Source organism: Balaenoptera borealis, assembly GCF_965194805.1.
Source record: "Balaenoptera borealis genome assembly, chromosome: 2".
Taxonomy (NCBI): domain Eukaryota; kingdom Metazoa; phylum Chordata; class Mammalia; order Artiodactyla; family Balaenopteridae; genus Balaenoptera; species Balaenoptera borealis.
Window position 1 is genome coordinate 131596654 of NC_138867.1, and position 18361 is coordinate 131615014.

The 18361-nt window shown below is 44.3% G+C and overlaps 1 protein-coding gene, 2 long non-coding RNA genes and 1 pseudogene across 7 annotated transcripts in view; 3 read left to right on the forward strand and 1 right to left on the reverse strand.

The window, feature by feature from the left end:
• Positions 1–18361, forward strand: part of LOC309622898 — an 843724-nt gene that overhangs the window by 666527 nt on the left and 158836 nt on the right. The window lies entirely within an intron of this gene.
• Positions 1–18361, forward strand: part of GRIA1 (glutamate ionotropic receptor AMPA type subunit 1) — a 315761-nt gene that overhangs the window by 254251 nt on the left and 43149 nt on the right. For all 4 annotated transcript variants that reach the window (XR_014241162.1, XM_082379063.1, XM_082379062.1 and 1 more), the window contains exons 12-13: positions 5980–6178; positions 11417–11664. Coding sequence is in view for 3 of the 4 variants with exons in the window: in XM_082379063.1 (XP_082235189.1) it covers positions 5980–6178; positions 11417–11664 (447 nt within the window). In the remaining variant the exon portion in view is untranslated. The remainder of the gene's footprint in view (positions 1–5979; positions 6179–11416; positions 11665–18361) is intronic.
• LOC309622902 overlaps positions 1–18361 on the reverse strand; it is a 480082-nt gene that overhangs the window by 195570 nt on the left and 266151 nt on the right. The gene's annotated exons all lie outside the window — the stretch shown is intronic.
• Positions 1–18361, forward strand: part of LOC309622864 (N6-Methyl-AMP deaminase pseudogene) — a 472574-nt pseudogene that overhangs the window by 136389 nt on the left and 317824 nt on the right. The window lies entirely within an intron of this gene.

Below are 18361 nucleotides of genomic sequence, written 5' to 3' on the forward strand. Positions count from 1 at the left end.
CGTCAGCCTGCTTCTCCCAATTTCTGTGGGCTCTGTTTTAGTTCAACCCATCACCATCAATGTTAATAAATACCATAGATAATCATAGTGACATCTTAAATCATCACAACAACGTGGTTAGAATCCTAAGAGCAGAATGATCGTGGTGTAACGGGAATACAGAAGGGGCTGCTTGGTGCTCTGCTGGCAAAGGTGGGGAAGTTTACAGAGGAGGTGATATCCCACTCACCTTCTCCTCTTTATTTCTATCCATCTTGCTTCCTCCCACCCCTGCACCTGTTCTGCTTGGCAGTCTCCTACTCATACTTCAAAACCTAGCACAAGTTTCTCCTCCTCCGGTAACTTTTCCCCACCCCTCTGCCAACAGAGTAACTAGCAAGCCCTTCTGTGTTCCCTTAGTGCTGCTTTCTTACTTGTCACGTAATTAACATAATATTATAATGACTGTTTATGATATGGATATAACATGGTGATAATGGCTTTACTGAGTGATCGTTACGCTCCAGACACAGCACTTTACAGAGAATCAGGTGTCTGACCACCAAAGCCCATGTTTGCCCACCGCCTTCCCACGTTCTCCCTGGAAGGGAAAGGCTGTGGTGTATTCACTTTTATCTCCCCTGTGCCCAACAGTGCCTGCCATACAAGCAATGCTTGTAAACTGAATGAATGATCAGTATGGTGTATGCAATTCTAAAGATTCCTGTCTCTTGGTAATCCAAACACTAACCTAGGTACTCCTGTAAAGAGATTTTACAGATGTAGTTAAAGTCCCAAGCCAGCTGACTTTCAGATTATCCAGGTGGACGTCACCCAATCCGATGAGCCCTTTAAAAGCAGAGCGTTTTCTCCAGCTAGTGGAAGTCAGAAAAATTCAAAGAATGAGAGGGATTTGCCACAGTCTGTCTTGCTTGAAGGTGGCGGGGGCCCATGGTAAAGAACGCAGGCGGCTTCTGGGAGCTGAAGCCAGCGCCTGGCTGACAGCCCACAAAGAAAAGACGACCTCGTTCCCACAACCACAAGGAGATGAATTCTGCAAACAACCAGCGAGCCTGAAAGAAGACCCTGAGCTCCACATGAGAACCACAGCCCCAAACAACACCTTGATTTCAGCCTGGTGGGACCCTGAGCAGAGCATCTAGACACCCTCACCCAGACTTCTGACCTACACAACTAGGAGATAATGAATGAGTGCTGTTAGAAGTCACTAAACTTGTGGTGATTTGTTATTCAGCAATGAAAAACAAATGCAAACAGGTTTCTAATTCTGTGGAGATGCTGATGGCTAGACTGCTTTGTGCAGATCCCAAAGGTTCCAGGGAGCATTACAAAAGGTGAGTATTCCTGGGCATATATCCAGACAAAACTCTAATCCAAAAAGATACATGCACCTCTATGTTCACAGCAGCACGATCCACAATAGCCAAAACATGGAAACAACCTAAATGTCCATCGACAGATGAATGGATAAAGAAGATGTGGCACATATATACAATGGAATATTACTCAGCCATAAAAAGGAATGAAATAATGCCATTTGCAGCAACATGGATGCAACTAGAGATGATCATACTAAGTAAGTCAGAAAGAGAAAGACAAATACCATATGATACCACTTATATGTGGAATCTAAACTATGACACAAATGAACCTATCTATGAAAGAGAAAAAGACTCACGGACATAGAGAACAGACTTGTGGTTGCCAACAGGGAGGGTGTTGGGGGAGGGATGGAGTGGGAAGTTGGGGTTAGCAGATGTAAGCTATTGTATATGGAATGGATAAGCAGCAAGGTCCTACTGTATAGCACAGGGAACTATATTCAGTATCCTGTGATAAACCATAATGGGAAAGAATATAAAAAAAGAATGTATATATATGTATAACTGAATCACTTTGCTGTACAGCAGAAATTAATACAACATTGTAAATCAACTATATACTTCAATAAAAATCAATTGATCAATCAATCAAAATAGTCCCAAAGTCAAAAAATAAAATAAAATAAAGAAAGGTGAGTGTTGGCTGTGATCCAACATCATGAACCATCATGGGGTGAGGAAGTCCATATCCATCTACAGACGAATCAGAAGTTGGTGAAAGAAGGAATGCTCTGCAGTGGCTGGAGTGCTGGACAGGAAATACGAAGTCCTGGGTCCTAGTCCCAGCTCTGCCAGTGCCTCACTGTGTGACCCTGGGCAAGTCCCTTTACACCTCTTACCTGCAGTTCTTTCATCTGCCACATGGGGGCATGTGTCCCTCTCCCATCCACTTCACAGAGCTACGAATCAAGTTCAAGTATGATAAAGGTCCAACAAGCCACATAAATTGTGGCCAATTCTGGAGGAACATTAAGGGTTTCCTTGATCACCTAGGGAGTTTGGGGAAGAGCTATGCCAAGTTATGAGACTAATAAAATTCAGGTGACTAGGCAGACCTTTAAGGGGTTCAGATTACAGCTGTGCCATCCCTACGAAGAAAAGTGATGCTTTGCCTTGTGACTCCCTGGGGGAATCATCATCATCACAAAAATAATGTCTTCTGTTTCAACAGCACTTTTCAAAGTACTTTCCCCTCTACCATTTTAGTTTCGATAGCTTGTATCCATTAAAGGAAAAGAATGGACTAAGAGTTTTTCTAGTTCTGAAAGTTTTGGTTTCTCACCATGAAGTAGGGTTAGTCTCACCCATTAAACAGAAGTAGAAGACTGAGGCCCAGCTAGACAGGCAGCTTGCCAAGGTTATGGGGCTGTAAGTGAAGGGCTGCCTCTGGGATGGAGCTGGGAAAATACAGAGTTCTTAGGTAGAGGCCCAGCTTTGCCTGTGCCAGGTCGGAACTGAAGGAGGGGGTTCACTCACACTCAAGTTCCATACTACAAATTGAATACAAATGAAGCATTGCAATCATGTCCCATTTCGAAGAGCCTATTCCCCAGCCCTCCAGCTATTCCACAATGACAGTTATTCTGCTGGCTGTGAAGCAGAAGAATTTTTCTTTGCTATCTTCATTACGTAGGCGGGGATGTAGGGAATACTGTGCAGGGTAAGCTCCTCTCAACGTCCAGCAGATAAATATTCATTAAAGAACAGGAAAAAGGACCCATAAGCCTGGACCTTTCTTGGGAGGCCTTTGAGCTTCACCAGATGATCCCCAAGTTGGGATACTTCAGCTGGGTCTCTCGGTTCACGTAATGTTGCCATCCTGAACACATAGTTTGAAACCATGACTCCAGGCATCCTGAACCATAGCAGGTTAGAATTCTCCTGGCCCTGAAAAGTATTCCTGGGCTCTAGAATCTAATGTGAGTGTAGCCATCAGGTTCTAAAAGAGGTGGCATCTGTGCACTCACTTGTTATTGAGGCTAACTCTGTGCTGGGTGCTAGAGATCCAACATGGCACAAAAGAGCTATAAGGTTCCCTTACTCTCCAGTGCGTGTGGTCTAGGGGTACACCTGACAGTCAATCACACAAATAGATGTCAGACATCAGCTGCAATGTGAGCTACACGGGGCTCTGAGAGTCATGTGCTTGAATGCTGAAAGAGTGATGACTAGGATAAGGTCTGAAGGATGAATAGGGTTGATGGATTGATCACGGGAAAGAGCAGCATGTGACAAGGGTGAGAACCTTTTGAGTATGAAGGATCAAACAAACTCCAGAGTGACCAGAGTTACAGAATCCACGTTGTGGGACAGCACCGGAGAGCAGGCCAAGGAGTTGAATTTTATTCCAAGTGTAAGAGGAGGGCTTTGATGGGTTTTAAGGAACGAAGAAACAAGACGTAACCAATGTTTTCAAAAAGATCATGCAGGCTCCCTTGTCGAGAACTGATAAGGCAGAGGAGTGGGAGGATGGGGGGTAGGGGGGTTGAATGGAGGCAAGAAGTCCAGTTCAGATGCCACTGTGATCATCCAGAATCAGAAAAGAAGCAGCATCTTCACACGGGCCTGGATACTTGTATCTGCTATCTCTTAAGGTGAATAGAGCACTGGACTAGTTATCAGAAGACTGGTGTGATCTTGAGTATAACTGTGTATTAGTCCTGGGGCACTGGGAGAATGATTTTGCCTCTATGTACCTCATCTTGCTTGACTGTCCAATGGAAGCCATGCATCCTGGTCTACTTACTTACGATTTCCAATCACGCAGTCTCAGAGATGGGAGGAGTGTAAGAGGAAGCAGTTGGTCTCTGGTCCCATGTGATGCTTGGCCTTTCCTCTGTCTGGCTTATTGTTGTGTCCCCAGCACTTAGCACCCTGGAGGACCAAGGGTAGGCACCAAGTACAACATCTCTATAAATAGTTTATCACTTGAACATCTTCAGAAATAGGGACACTCTCATCCCCAGGATAGCCATTGTTGTACTACCCTGCCCATCAAAAATATCTTCCTCCTATTTAGATAGCATGTTTCCTGCAACTTCTGCTAAATGCACCTCACTCAGGTCACAAGGCACAAGCCTCACATCAGTCCTTCAGTGAACATATCTCTCCAAGCCTTTTCTTCCTGTAGAGTCTCCCCTCTTCCTGAAGCTGTTCTTCAAAGGACATCATTTTGTTGCACTCTCCTGCTCTCATTCCTTTGAACAAGTCTCCTCTTATATCCCTCTTCCTGTGAAGCATCTAGGAACAGTGTTTTCTATATAGCAAGCAATAACAAGTATTCGTTGGATTTCTTGGGGTGAGCACTGTCTGCCTGAAGTGAAAAGGAGTCTCTCAGAAACCGAAACAAAGTAGAACAGACAGGAACATGGGAATAACACACAGAGGGCTGACAAGGTCTCAACAATCAAGCAAGCCAGCAGGCCTGGGTGTTGCTCCCAAGTCAGTATGATCTGGGACTCTTGAATTTCTTTATCCATAAAACTCACGGTTTGGATTGGTGATTGCTCTCGATGTTAAGCATGAGGTTCTAGTTAAGCGTTGTCACCTCTGAGCTTGAGGCTGTCGGAGCACCTGTTATAAAGGGCTTAAGGGCACAGCGGCTCCAGGATGACACTTCCTTAATAAACTGAGCAGCATGGAAGGAGGAATGGAATGCAAATAACTTTATCACTATCTGATTGAGTATGGCTCGATGCCATGTCTAACCACCACGTAAAATCACCCCATATAACATCTACATCATTGGTAACATCTTGGGAAGCCCTGGACTTGAAATCTCCTAGCCAAATCCAAACAATCACAGTGGAACTCTTGGCTGGTCATGTTTCTCTTCACAGTTTTGGGCATAAGAGAGAACAGGACCCTAAAATCAAGGATAAGTTTCTTGTCTCACATATGATTGTCATATTTGCCATTTTGATCCAGATCAGAATATCCTTTGTCTTTTATTTCAGCCAAATTCTCTTTCTCTATGATGAGGAGAACCGTGCCTGCACTCAACAGTGACATTCCCCAAGGTGGCTGGACGGAGTGCTAGTGTTGTCTTTATTTACAAAATGTTCCCCCTTCCCTTCCTTCTAATCCATCATTTTGGCAGCCTTTGCCAACCAGGAGGGCAGTGGCGAGAAGGCAGTCTGGAAACATTTCTGGACATGATCAAATGTGTGCAACATATGTGTAAATGCATTGCATTTATATATGTATGCACATACATTTGGCATATATGTAACTGCTTGTAACAGGATGTTTATACATGTTTGTGATTTTTGCGGGCAAGTGTTGACATATCTGTGTCTTTGTTGGCACGTGTCTCGTGTCTCGATGTGTATGTATGTGTGAGAGTGAGTGTGAAGATGTACCTGCAGGGCAGTCTCACCCATGAAGGATGGCAACCCCACAGGTCCTTATCCACAGTAAGGAAGGAAAATGCACAGGAGACTCTGACGTTTGGATTCTCACACCCTGCTGACAGAAGAGAAGGGTGCAAGAAGGCTTGACAGCTCTGCTGATGGGCTGGGGCTGGCCCTCGGCCGCTCCCCACAGTCTTCTGTAATTGATGTCTGTGCTTCTGACACCTCTTCCCTTTGGGCTGCAGGTCCCTGTCCGGCCGCATCGTTGGCGGCGTCTGGTGGTTCTTCACCTTGATCATCATCTCCTCCTACACAGCCAACCTGGCCGCCTTCCTGACCGTGGAGAGGATGGTATCTCCCATTGAGAGTGCCGAGGACCTAGCGAAGCAGACAGAAATCGCTTACGGGACCCTAGAAGCGGGATCCACGAAGGAGTTCTTCAGGGTAGGGATATCCCTTGTCCCAGGGCACTTCCACAAAAGGGAACCACTACTGTCAGTAAAATATCCTTCTCATTAGCATGAGATTATAGGCAACTGCTTAACTGAGCGTAAGTCAGGGAAACTGAGCTTTCTACGGATCCCTGAGAAACCTCCATTTCTGCATTCGTGGAAACTTCAAAGCTCTTGCATTGAATTAGACCCCTTATGTATACCACTCTGTGCCAAGTTCTCTGCGGGCTGCAAAGGATATGACATATAATTCCCTTCCTGCTCCTATAAGCACCTTCAGCCTTATTAGTAATTGATTAGGAGCAGCGAGGAACAAGGTCCCAACCTGATGCCCTTTGTGTCCCCTCCTTGGAGACTCTGATGAATAAGGAGATGTTATATGGGAAGTAATGACTGGAATAGGCGGTCTATTAAATAGTGCCAGGAGATACAGAAAATGTGAAGTGGGAGTGGAGGTGGTGGAGATGTCTTGTGGCTAGAGGCAAAATGAGGAAAATAATGTCGACCTCCAAGAGTCATTATGAGATGAAAAGAGATGGACATCTAAAATACAAGGAAACAAAGAACAATGAATGAGGGCTCCATTTCCCATTAGGGCTTCGGGGGGGTGTAGGCAATTGAGAGCCACCTTGAAGGAGGGGTAGAGAGGGATTATGGCCACAAAGGATAGACCTGTAAACATCTCTAGACATCATGAAATCAAGTTAGATCAGCATAGGCTAATTACATTCTAGGCAAAAGGAACAACTTGAACAAATGCCCCAAAGCAAGAAAACCTGTAGTTCCCTGGACTTTGGAAATGTTTAGCACAGGGAGTTACCATATATTAATCAAATACAAATAATAAACAATTGCTACCACTTCCTCAGCACATACTATGAACTGGGTCCTGTGCTAAGAAGCACACATTTCATGACTTATTTCATCCTCTCATCAGAGGCGAGTTGGGGATTTGTTATCCCCATTTTGCAAAGGAAGCTCAGAGAGGTAAAAGTAATTGCCCAAGGTCACACAGCCAATAAGGAGGAGGAGGAGAATACAGAGCTAGCCTCTGCATTGCCTCTGGCAAGAGGGTGGGGATCCTATGCGGACCCACTGGGTTCTCACTGCAACTTCATGGAGCAAACCCCAGACTCTGAGTGAACCCACAGGGTGCTGTGCTCAGCCTCCTGATCGTGGGCTCTGCGTTCTGCATGACAGGCAGAAGAGGGACCAAAGCCCTAACCATGGCTGATGGAGGTTCCAAGACTAAAATCATTCATTTTCAACATATTGGAGCAAGAAGGTAACTTAGGGGTCACTTGGTCAGAGTCTTCATTTTAGAAAGAAACATGACTTGCTTAGGCTAACCCAACCAGTTAGTAGAAAAACCACTTGTAATCTTGTTACGATTCTCTGACATCTTTAGCCTGCAACCAGAGCGTGAAGGAGATGCCTGATATTTGTCCATAAAGCCAGTTCTATGCCCCAGGCCCTGCTGATGCAGTTGGGGAACCACCCAATCTGTCCACTCATTATATACCCATGATCTCCACCCCGGTACATTCACATGTTACAGCCCCCAAAGCCCCTTCCCATCCATGGTCTCCTTTATGTTTCACCTGTGACCTAAGGTAGAACAGGGATTGTGTGTCCACGTTGCGGGCAAGAAATTGAGATGCAGGGAATTCATGATGCAAGTGTCCGGGAGGGGTACAAAATCTGAATTTCCTCATTCCGACCCAAGTATTCTTGCACTGAACCACACTGTCCTAATGGATGGTGTCATTAATAATTTTTTTTTTAAAGATCGCTCAAGTTACTAGAAGGGCCCATAGACAAATCCAGTCTAACCCTCCACTCTTGTAGTTGGGGAAAGTGAGGTCCAAAGAAGAAAATGTGTATGTCCTAGCTAATTCAGAGGCACAGCTAAGACTTAAGACTTCCACGTGCTGTTAATAACTATAGAAATAGACATATTACTATCTCTTGTCCAGAACACTGTGCTAGGCATTTAGAACCAAGGCAGTGCATATTCGACAAGCTCTGTGCCCTAGCCAGGCTTACTTCATTAGACTAGGCAAATAGGTTGTATCAATAGTTCACTCTGATTGCTCAGGAGTGCTTGCCTGGAGTTCTATGTTAAGAGGGATTCTGAGGTCACATTGGGCTCAGTATGAAAGAATTCTTTAATTGCTATCAATGTCTGCCATGTATATAGGAAGGGAAACTGGTACCAAGCCAAACATGTATTGGGCATTTCTACCCTAAAGTCACACCGGAAGAAAAGTCATAATTATTAGTAGTAATTGCACCACTTATGGAACACCTACTATGTGCCAGGCATTGGGGTATGCACTTTACCTCTTTAAAGTGTTCTATTCTCATATAATCTCCATGGCAACACTGTGCAATGAGTACATATTATCGCCATTGTCAGGAGAGAAATACTGAGGCTCAGAAAGGTTATGTTACTTGCCCAGAGTCCTGCAGCCAGTAAAACATAAAGCATAAAATGAGGGAGACAGCTAGTTGCAGTGTAAAGGTACTAGGGGTGCAATCAGGAGATGAGGTTTTACTCCTCCTGGCTCTGCCACTAACAAGCTACATGACTTGGACAGTTCATTGCCACATTGTGGGCCTCGGTTTCTTCACCTGTAAAAAAAAAAAGAGTGCTGCTGACCCGATGTGTCCTGTGAGCCCTTCCATCTCTGTGACGCTGACCTTGAGAATTATCCCACCAGGACCTTGGTGGGTGGGGAGACAAGGTCACCTACCACCCCCATAAGGCAGAAGGAGGGAGTAGGGCAACAAGAATTCTACCTCTGAACAGTCTGGCTTCTCATCCCCGTGGCAGCCCAGAGCTTCTCGGCAGCCCCAACCCAGAGTCACTTAATCCTCCACCGACAGTTTAATTAAGATGTGTGAAGGGCTGTGGGAGCTGCGGATGAGAGGAGAGATCCAAGAACAAATACCCCAAGCCTGTTTCCAATCCTCCCTGCCACTCGCCTGGCCTTTGCATTCCTGGAGATGAGATTTTCCTGATAGTTCTACCCTGAGCGACTGTGAGCGCAGCCTCGGCGTTGGGGGCACTGGGGTGAGGCTGAGGGGACATATTAATTTCCTGCATACTGTTGCCCAGAGCGCTCTGCAGCTCTGCCTGTCAGCAGCCCAGTGTTCCCCCGCTGTGACCATGCTGTCAGGTCACATTGCATCTTGCAATTGCCCTGCTGCGTGTCTTACTGGTTTTGTGCCTGGAAGATGATCCGCAAATCTGGTCACAGCTGAATTTATCTATTTCCCTGTTTCCTGTGAGAGAATATTCAATACGTTGTAGATGCTATGATTGGTCCCGGATATTTCTTTTCCTAACTTTGAAATCCTCCCTCCCTTTTCTCCTTTCTTTTTTTTTTTTTTTTTCTCACCTGGACATTGTTGCTTGAATGATAAATATTCATGTAAAGAACCAAATATTTCAAGCTAGCAAGGAACGTAAAGGTTACCATGTCCAAACGCCTTATAGAACAAATGAGGAAAGTTAGCAATAGAACCAAGACTAGCACCCAGGGTTCCTCACCCCCAGGCCAGTGTCCTTTCCAGATTGTAAACCATCTAGTGAAACAAATCATCTCGTTTATCTAATTATAGACTATCTTACAATTCACTCTACCAAACGCTTCCCTGACATTCTCAGTAACGATCTACATTCATTTTTCCTTGAGACCTAGAGTTTTCCTGGGTCTAAATATCTTTATTGGCTCAAACAACAAGCTAACTGTATATCAATATTTTGCCAACTCTTGTTGATATCAACAAAATAAACCTGATATTGTGTGCAAAGAATAATGACATATTGCATGTATAATGATAATTTTATACTAAAGGAATCTGTAATCTATATATCAACCACTAGATTACATAGGTGGCCTAACTCTAGTAGTAACTATCTTTAAAAAAATAGTCCCTTACATGTGTTTAACACTTGTCCATTTACAAAGCATTTTCAAAAGCCAGATACCAGTAGCCCTAAAATACATCTACCTGTTGGGGAAAGGATGCTTTTTAGGAAGAGCATCACATGTGAGAGGGTGGATTTGAGGTCCTAGACCATGGGCCCTAACTAAGAACCTACTAGACAGATGCAAGGTTAGACTCTGTGCAGGACCCACAGAAGGGAAGACGTCCCCTACCCTCAGGTAGTGTTCACAAACTTGAGACCTAAGTCCAAGTATGAATGGTTCTCAATCCTAAAAGTCTAGCCTGGACATCCAGTGGGTGCCTGGACAATGTGTCCTAGAGGAACATCAATCCTCACAATACTCCTTCTAAAGTGAGGGCCACACGGACCATACAGATGAATCACCTAGGGAGCTTGTGAAAAAGATTTATTCTAGGCTCCACCCAACACCTGCTGAATCAGAATCTCTAGGTTTAGAGCCAGGGGGTCTGCATATTTACAGTCTCCATACATGATTCTGGTGCCCACTAGAGTCTGAGAGCTACTGTCCTTGGAACCGAGACAGTCTCAGAATACACAGGATTTGTTCTGATCTGTGAGATGATGAGTAGGATGTGGCTGGAGGGAACCAACATATCCAGGGGAGTGAACAAAGGAGGCAAAGTCACGAAGGAAGGAAGGCCCAAAATGAGTTCAGGAGGAAATGAGGAAAGCAGCTTGGCTGGATGTAGAGGCTTTTGAAATGTAAGCAGAAGACAGTATTAAGTCCCAAGTTATTAACTTTATCAGACAACAATTTGCATTCTGAGGGCCAGTCTTGCAATACGGGATGACTGGAACTTGGCACCTATGATCTACTAGAAATTCTTTCGTGTTGTCCTTTAACGATGAAATCAGACTCCACCTATCGTCAGCTCTCCGCTTCTTCAGGGCTTTGTGAATATGACCTTACTGAACAACAGATAGGTCCTCTGATGTCTTGAAAAGTCAGACAGAGCCCCAGTTTCTTAACTCTCCCCATATTTCAGAGGACGGTAACTATTCAGCAGTAATTAAAAGATTCTGAGTTCTCCTATTCATTCTGTATTTGCAAGATATTTGTACTTTGAAGCCTACTGGTACTAATTAGAGCTTCTTATTTTGCAATCACTGATAATTTGTTTCTTCCTGAGCTAATCTCGCTCATGAATGTGTGATCAAGCCACACTTGGCTCTTCATTATTGCATGTGGGCCGACCTCCGTGCCACGCACAGCCAGCGCTTAATTCCAGCTTCGTTCCTGTCCCCTGCCAGAGGTCTAAAATCGCCGTGTTTGAGAAGATGTGGACGTACATGAAGTCAGCAGAACCATCCGTGTTCGTGCGGACCACAGAGGAGGGGATGATCCGAGTAAGGAAATCCAAAGGCAAATACGCCTACCTTCTAGAGTCCACCATGAATGAATATATTGAGCAGCGGAAACCCTGTGACACCATGAAAGTGGGAGGTAACTTGGATTCCAAAGGCTATGGCATTGCGACGCCCAAGGGGTCCGCCCTAAGGTAAGTAGCCAAGATCTGCTTCCTTGGTACTCCCTCTCCCCTCCCTACCTCAGAAAGGAAGCTGCTGTGCCTGCCACATGGCTCCAGGGCCACAGTGGGAGCTGTCAAGAGGTCTCTTCTTAGACACCTGTGGGCCTGGGAGATTCCAGCCACCCAAGACCTTCAGCCCTGAGGTTGGAAATTGACCCGGGGGCCTCAGCTTGCTCTGACTGTCGCTGCCCATGTGTTCCCTTCCCACGCCTCGCCTTACCCCTCCAAGTGGTAAACATTGATGAACCTTGTGTTTCTGTTGTGTAATCTGTAACACACCATCCTTTACCAGACACCTCCACATCCAACTAGGCCACGAACAGGGCTCTCCAGCAACCTGGATTCTTTGACAGAAGGTGGTTTGTAATGTTTGTCTCCAAAGAAGCAAGTACATGGTCCAAATGAAAAATCAAGTCGTTTGAGTCCTGAGATTCTAGCTGTGGAAATCGAAACAGCACCAAACGAGTGGTAGCACCCATTCTTTCCTAGATGCTGATATCTTTAGCAAGAAACAGGTATTTAAGTAAAGAAGCAAAGTGGACTTTATTTTCACATAAAGAAGCTCTGGTATACATTCCAAACAGCTAAGGCAGAGTCCTGTAAAATTAAAGTCAAAACACCTATATTTAACTCTGGGATTTACTACTGACTGTCTTACAAAAGGTGAGACATATCTCCCGACCTTCAGTATCCTCATCTATAAACAGAGGATAACCATCTCATCCTTTCCTAGGTCCAAAGTGGTTTTAAGTTCAAATGGGATAATCTATATAGAAGGTAAATGAAAGCAATACAGGGTGACGTCACCTGTAAGACATTGTGTCAATTACAGAGTGATTAAATCACTTTAGGGAAGGGTAGCATCCAAGGAAAGGGGAGAGTGTTTTAAAAGGTTGTAAAAAGATGGAGAGAGGCTCCTAACCCATCTTGACATGACATCCAGAGCCACCTCTGCCACCACTTCATTCATTTATTCCAATAATATTGATCCCTACAACATTCTAGGCACTAGGCTAGGAGCTGGAGCTACAATTTGGAATACATAGTCCCTGTCCCATGGAACTACATTCTTGCAGGGAAGAAAGGCATTAAACAGATGATTATTGTTTAATGGTTCATGACAATTATGATAGTCTATAAAAGGGGACCTAGAGGACACCTACTTCCAGCAATTTGGCAGAACAAAACTCCCACTATTAAACACCTAGATATGCTGGAGAAAGATATAACAAATAGCCTTTTAAATGCAAGTTAAGAAATCTCTAGGTCACAAAGAGAAAAGGAAACCAAAACCATAGTAAAAAGCATAAACTAATTATTCTGCGTCTGCCCTAAGCAAGGGAAAGTTATAAATTATGTGACAACATACATGAGCAAGAATCAGAAGTATAAAACATAAAAGTAATCAAAAATACTTTTAAAAGAAAAAGACACTATCATAAAAGACAAGACGTATTTGGAAAAGTATCAATTAGGACTTACAGAAGTGAAAAAAAAATGTAGTCATTAATATAAAATCTCAATGGAAGAGTTAAACAGCAAATCAGACAGAGCTGAAGAGAAAATGAGTACACTGGAAAAAAATAGGAGAAGATTCCCTAGAATATCACACAGAGGGATAAAAAGATAGAAAATATACCAAAGAGGCTAAGAGACATGAGAGAGAGAAAATGCCAGGTGCATCTTCTTTAAGTTCCATATGGAGACAAGAGAGGATGAAGTAGAGGTAATATTTGAAGGGAATTTTCCAAAATTTATGGATAACATAAATACTCAGATTCAAAAATTATGAGTCCCAAGCAGGACAAACAGATGAAAATCAGCAGCTGATTCAACTGAAACTGCAGAACAATAAAGACACAGAGAAGATCTCAAATACACCCAGAGATAACAAGGTCCAACTGGTGTGCAGGATAGGTGGGATGTGGCTGAGAAGACTTTTCCAAGGATGCTTTTTTTCCAAGATGAAATATGACATATTAACAGGAGTTAACTAAGTATAGCGAGGGGAGAGGAAGAGAACAGTCCAGGCAGAGGGAACAGAATGTGCAGAGACTCTAAGGCAAGAAATCATGGTACAGTTGATAAACTAAAAGAAGATAAGTACTCCTGGAGCACAGGTAATAATAAAGAGGAGAAAAAGTTAAGCTACAATTGGAGAATAATGAAATGCAGACAGATTTTGTAAAGGATTTTTGTCCTTATTTGAAGAGCAATGAAAATACATTGAAGAATTGTAAGCAATTGCCCAAATATCAGGAAATAACAATATCTGTAGGAGTGTAAAAATAATTATATGTGACCTAATAAAGGGAAACCAAATGGCCCGGTATTTATTAATCATGCATCTTTGTCTGGAAGAACTTAAAAAACTCTTTGTACAAGTTTAGGCAAAGTTCAAAGGGGATTCAGAGAATAGTGCTTGGCAAGAAAAGAAACTTTTCGGTACTTATAGAACATCACCCTAGAAAGGCCCAAAGTAGAGAATGAGTTCTTATAGGTCCAGGAACACCAATGATGCTGCAGAATTACAATTTACTGAAGGCTTTATGAGTCAGGGACATCATTTGATCTAAATAGTTGGATGCAAAGTTGAAAAAAAAAAAAAAATGGTACAGAAGGTGACACGATTTGCCCACTCAATACATTACTTCTACCACCCTACCCTATCCATGGGTGCCTGGAACATGGTGACAAACTCAGTAATGTGAACATAAATCTCCGGTCATCTGGGACTCAAATGACTTCCCACTACAATAAAAGCTACCACTGAGTGACTGCCTACCACATGCCACACGCTGTGCTATGTGCAGTGTCTCATATTATCCTCTTAATTTCCCTATGAAGTACCATTATCCCCATTTTACAGATGAGGAAACGGAGGCACAAAATTAAGTTACTTGACCAGGTGGACACAGCTAATAAAGGAGCCAGATTTCAAGCCCAGGCAGTCTGACTCCAGAGCCCGTGGATGTACTCACTCTCACACTGGGCTGGGCATTATGACTGACAACACTGTTAAAGGCAGGACACCGAACTTATGCCAGGTTCCCAGCACCTATTTAACTGGGCGAACAATCACCGTCAACTCAAAAATTAAAAATGCAGACTTTTGGAGCCCAGAGCATCCACTCACCACTCTGAAGGCAAAAGGTGATAGTGAATGCTCACTTTAATGCCCTTCTTCTTTAAGGCACCACGTCTTTGAGCAGTAACACTGCCTTTATAGGTTTTGCATGCCCAAAGATTCTTTCTGGTGTAAATATTGAAAATAGTTCAACTCTATAATAAATAAACACCTAATTCTATTGCTTACATCTCTGTGAGAAATAACAAGCCATTCATTGATTTTGAGAAAGACACAGAAAGGGAAAGAGACATGAACAGGAACATCTTCCAGATAAGATCACTGATGGTTGATGTGCAAGTCAAGAATACCTAAATGGAGCCCACATGCCCCCAGCTCTCTCCCAGGGCTCCTTTCTCTCCATTGGCAACCTTTATGATAGCCATGGGGCTCCCTGACCCGAAAACAGAAGAGCAACGCTCATCCTAAGAGAGCCTTGGGTTTCTGGCCTGGGAAAGTCCCTCTTCACCTACTTCTCATCTCTGCAATAAAAGGAGTCATTCTAGCAACCAGCAGTGTAGAGGTCCCATGAAACATATCCTTGCAAAACGGTTACAGAAAATATGAGTAACCACACATGCACACCCACAGTCCAGCCCGGCTTCCTTCAGGTCTCTGTCTCACATGCCCCCAAATGATGCCAACTCCCCAAGTCATGGTCAAACACCAAAGAGTCACGGCAAGCCAAATGCCACAGACACATGTGCCTGATGCAACAATCTTAGACTCACTGATCTGATCCCAGCAAACCATTCTGCATGACAGAGGTGGAAAATGAGGAGAAGGGTAAAGGGGTAGGACGTGATACCTCTGTTCCCCATTGAAAAGGGGCTTAAATGTGCTTAAAGAGGATATGGCAGAGGAAATCAATGTTGTCTTCAAATTATTTAGAATCGTAGAAAATACCTTTTCAAAGACTGTCTAGTCATTCACAAAGCTGCAGACTCTTTAGGAGTGTTTTACACTATAGACTTTGCAAACGTCTCTTCTGCCCTGTGAAAAGGGGGGCTTTGGCTGCCCTCACAGGTAGATGTGCTCCAGACTTAGCGCCAGTGTCCACAGCCAGAAAGGACCACCCTGGCAGTCCCCTGCACCACTCTCCATAAAGCCAGACCTGACCACACCCGCGGGGCATTCGCTCCCTTCCAGCCTGCCTGGAAAAAGGTCCAGGTTCCTCCAAGGCAGATCACCCAGCTTTGCCCCAGAAGGTCAGACAGCCGATATCTAAGGCCCAAATGTTCCTCTAAAACTTGCCAAGTCTACTTGGCAGAGGTCAGGCTTGTCCCTACAGAGCATTAAAAGGCTGTGGCAGTGACAGAATGGCGTGTTTGTCTCTTCTGCTCTGGAAACAAATACTCAGGAAGCGAGGTGGTTCAGTGCTTGATTTTCCATTTGGACAGGTGGTGTTTCTTTGAAACAGATGCTGTTTGTTGGCCGTCACTGCATGCTTGGGATTGGGTGAGGGGCTGAATTTTGTTTCCGAAGCCCTGAGGTTGTGGATAAAGACCTACGCAGCCAATGCCGGTCACTAGGGAAAGGTAATAGGTAAATCCACTAACTGTGATCTATTGGCCCTTCTGTTGCCAACTCAATGTATCTGCTGGTCTGAACTGAAGTCTCTTTTCTTTATTATGAGAAAGACTCCCTTCAGTTAGAGACGATGTATTCAAATTTCCTAACTAAGGGAGCATGACCCTTGTTTTACCCATTCAAGAAGGAATCCACACCAGGTGGGCCTGAGTTAAAATCTCCACTAATGACTCTCCTTCACAAACCATCTATCAGGAGTTTAATGGATTTGCTAAGAGTTATACCCTAATCGGGACATTGGTCAAAGTCTGGTCTTTAACTGTGACTGTGGTTCCGCGGCGTCTTCTCTGGTCCCAGTGATCATGACGTGTTTGTGTTCTGTCACGTGTCTTATCCATGCCAGACGTGTGAGCCAAGGTGATGGGAGGAGCACAGTGTAGCCTTCTCCTACAGCTTAGCGGGTGAGGGTCTAAGACCCACTCCCTGGGATTTCCACGCAGCTTCACAGATTCCTTTCCAAACATGTATCTTCTCCACACAAAGAACTGCGCGCTGCACTTCGGGGAACGGTGGTGAGAGAGAAGCGATCCCAGCCCCTAAATGATGCACAGTCAAGCACAGCTCATGAGCAGTATTACACAGATACCTGTTATTCTGCTCAATGCCCTAAGAGAGCCGGGAACACTCAAGAGGACAGTCCACATCTGAATGGGAGGATTTCCAAAAGTTTCGAGGCCAAGGTAACATCCAAGTTAGGCCCTGAAGAAATTGTGATAGATGAGACGTAAGGAGAGGGAACTCCAGATGGAGGGGACAGAATAACAACAAACACAGCGGTGGGAAAACATAGGGCCTGCTTTCAGGAACAACAAGAATCCACCTTAACTAGAGAATGCGTTAATAAGCAAGGGCGACTGGCTGTGGGCACAGTGCAAAGGATTTCAAAAGTCTCTGTATTTTTTATCTGATGTCAGTAGAAGTCACTGAAGGCCATTGATGGAGGGACCACGGTCAGACAGACTCCCGAAGATGATCCTGGCAGTGGTTTGCGACAAGTACCAAAGAGAGGAGGCTTACAGGCAGGGAGGTCATTTAGAAAGCCATTGTGGTCATTTTGGTAGGCGATAATGAATGTGGTTACAGATCATAATGAGATGGGGACAGATGGAAGAAGTGGCTCTATGTTTGTCATCAGTCATAGGCTTTACTTTAAGACTTGGTAGTTTGGGAAAGAACTCTGTCATGGGAGCTTCCTGGGACTTCTGTGCTCCTGCTTCAGAACCACTCAGGTACGAAGTGATTCAGGCAAGGACAGAAAATGGGCAGATGTGTCCCCACCTCAACTTCACCTCTGGGGCACCTAGAAGATTGAGAAAGGCACCTATGGGAGGGATACAGAATTCCTGGCACACACGCAAGAATGATAGCGGCTGCCAATTACCTTTACCTTCCTCCTACTGCACTGTATCTTGTCTATATCTATTTTATTTTTTAATTGGACATAAGCTCAAGATTGCTCATCAACAGTTTAGTTTCAATCGCATTCCTACTGAATATATCTTTCTCCCTTCACACAACCCTAGGCTGGAAAATATCTCCTAAGAACCACTCGTCTGTATTGGCATCTAGCTAAAAAAGAGGAGAGAGGTTAAGGCCATGACTTAGGAAGAAATGTCACAAGGTTTTATGGGGAGTGGTCTCACTTCCAGGGATTGAGGGTCTCCTAGCTGCCCACCTCCATACTGGGACCATGTGACATGATTGTACCTTCAAGGCCGTTGAGAAGAGTTTTCTACTTTTAGGGAATCACCCTGACCCAGAATGTAACTGGGAAACAAATAAGCAAGTGACGTCTTGGTGGTGTTGAATCTATTGCCATAAAAGAACAATATCCCAGTTTTAGTATGCATTAAAATCTGCTAGGGAAGCTGGTTTAAAATGCCCCTTTCTAGACTCTTGATTCCTGAGATGCCTCATCCTGCAGGTCCAGGTAGGGTCCAGAAATGTGCA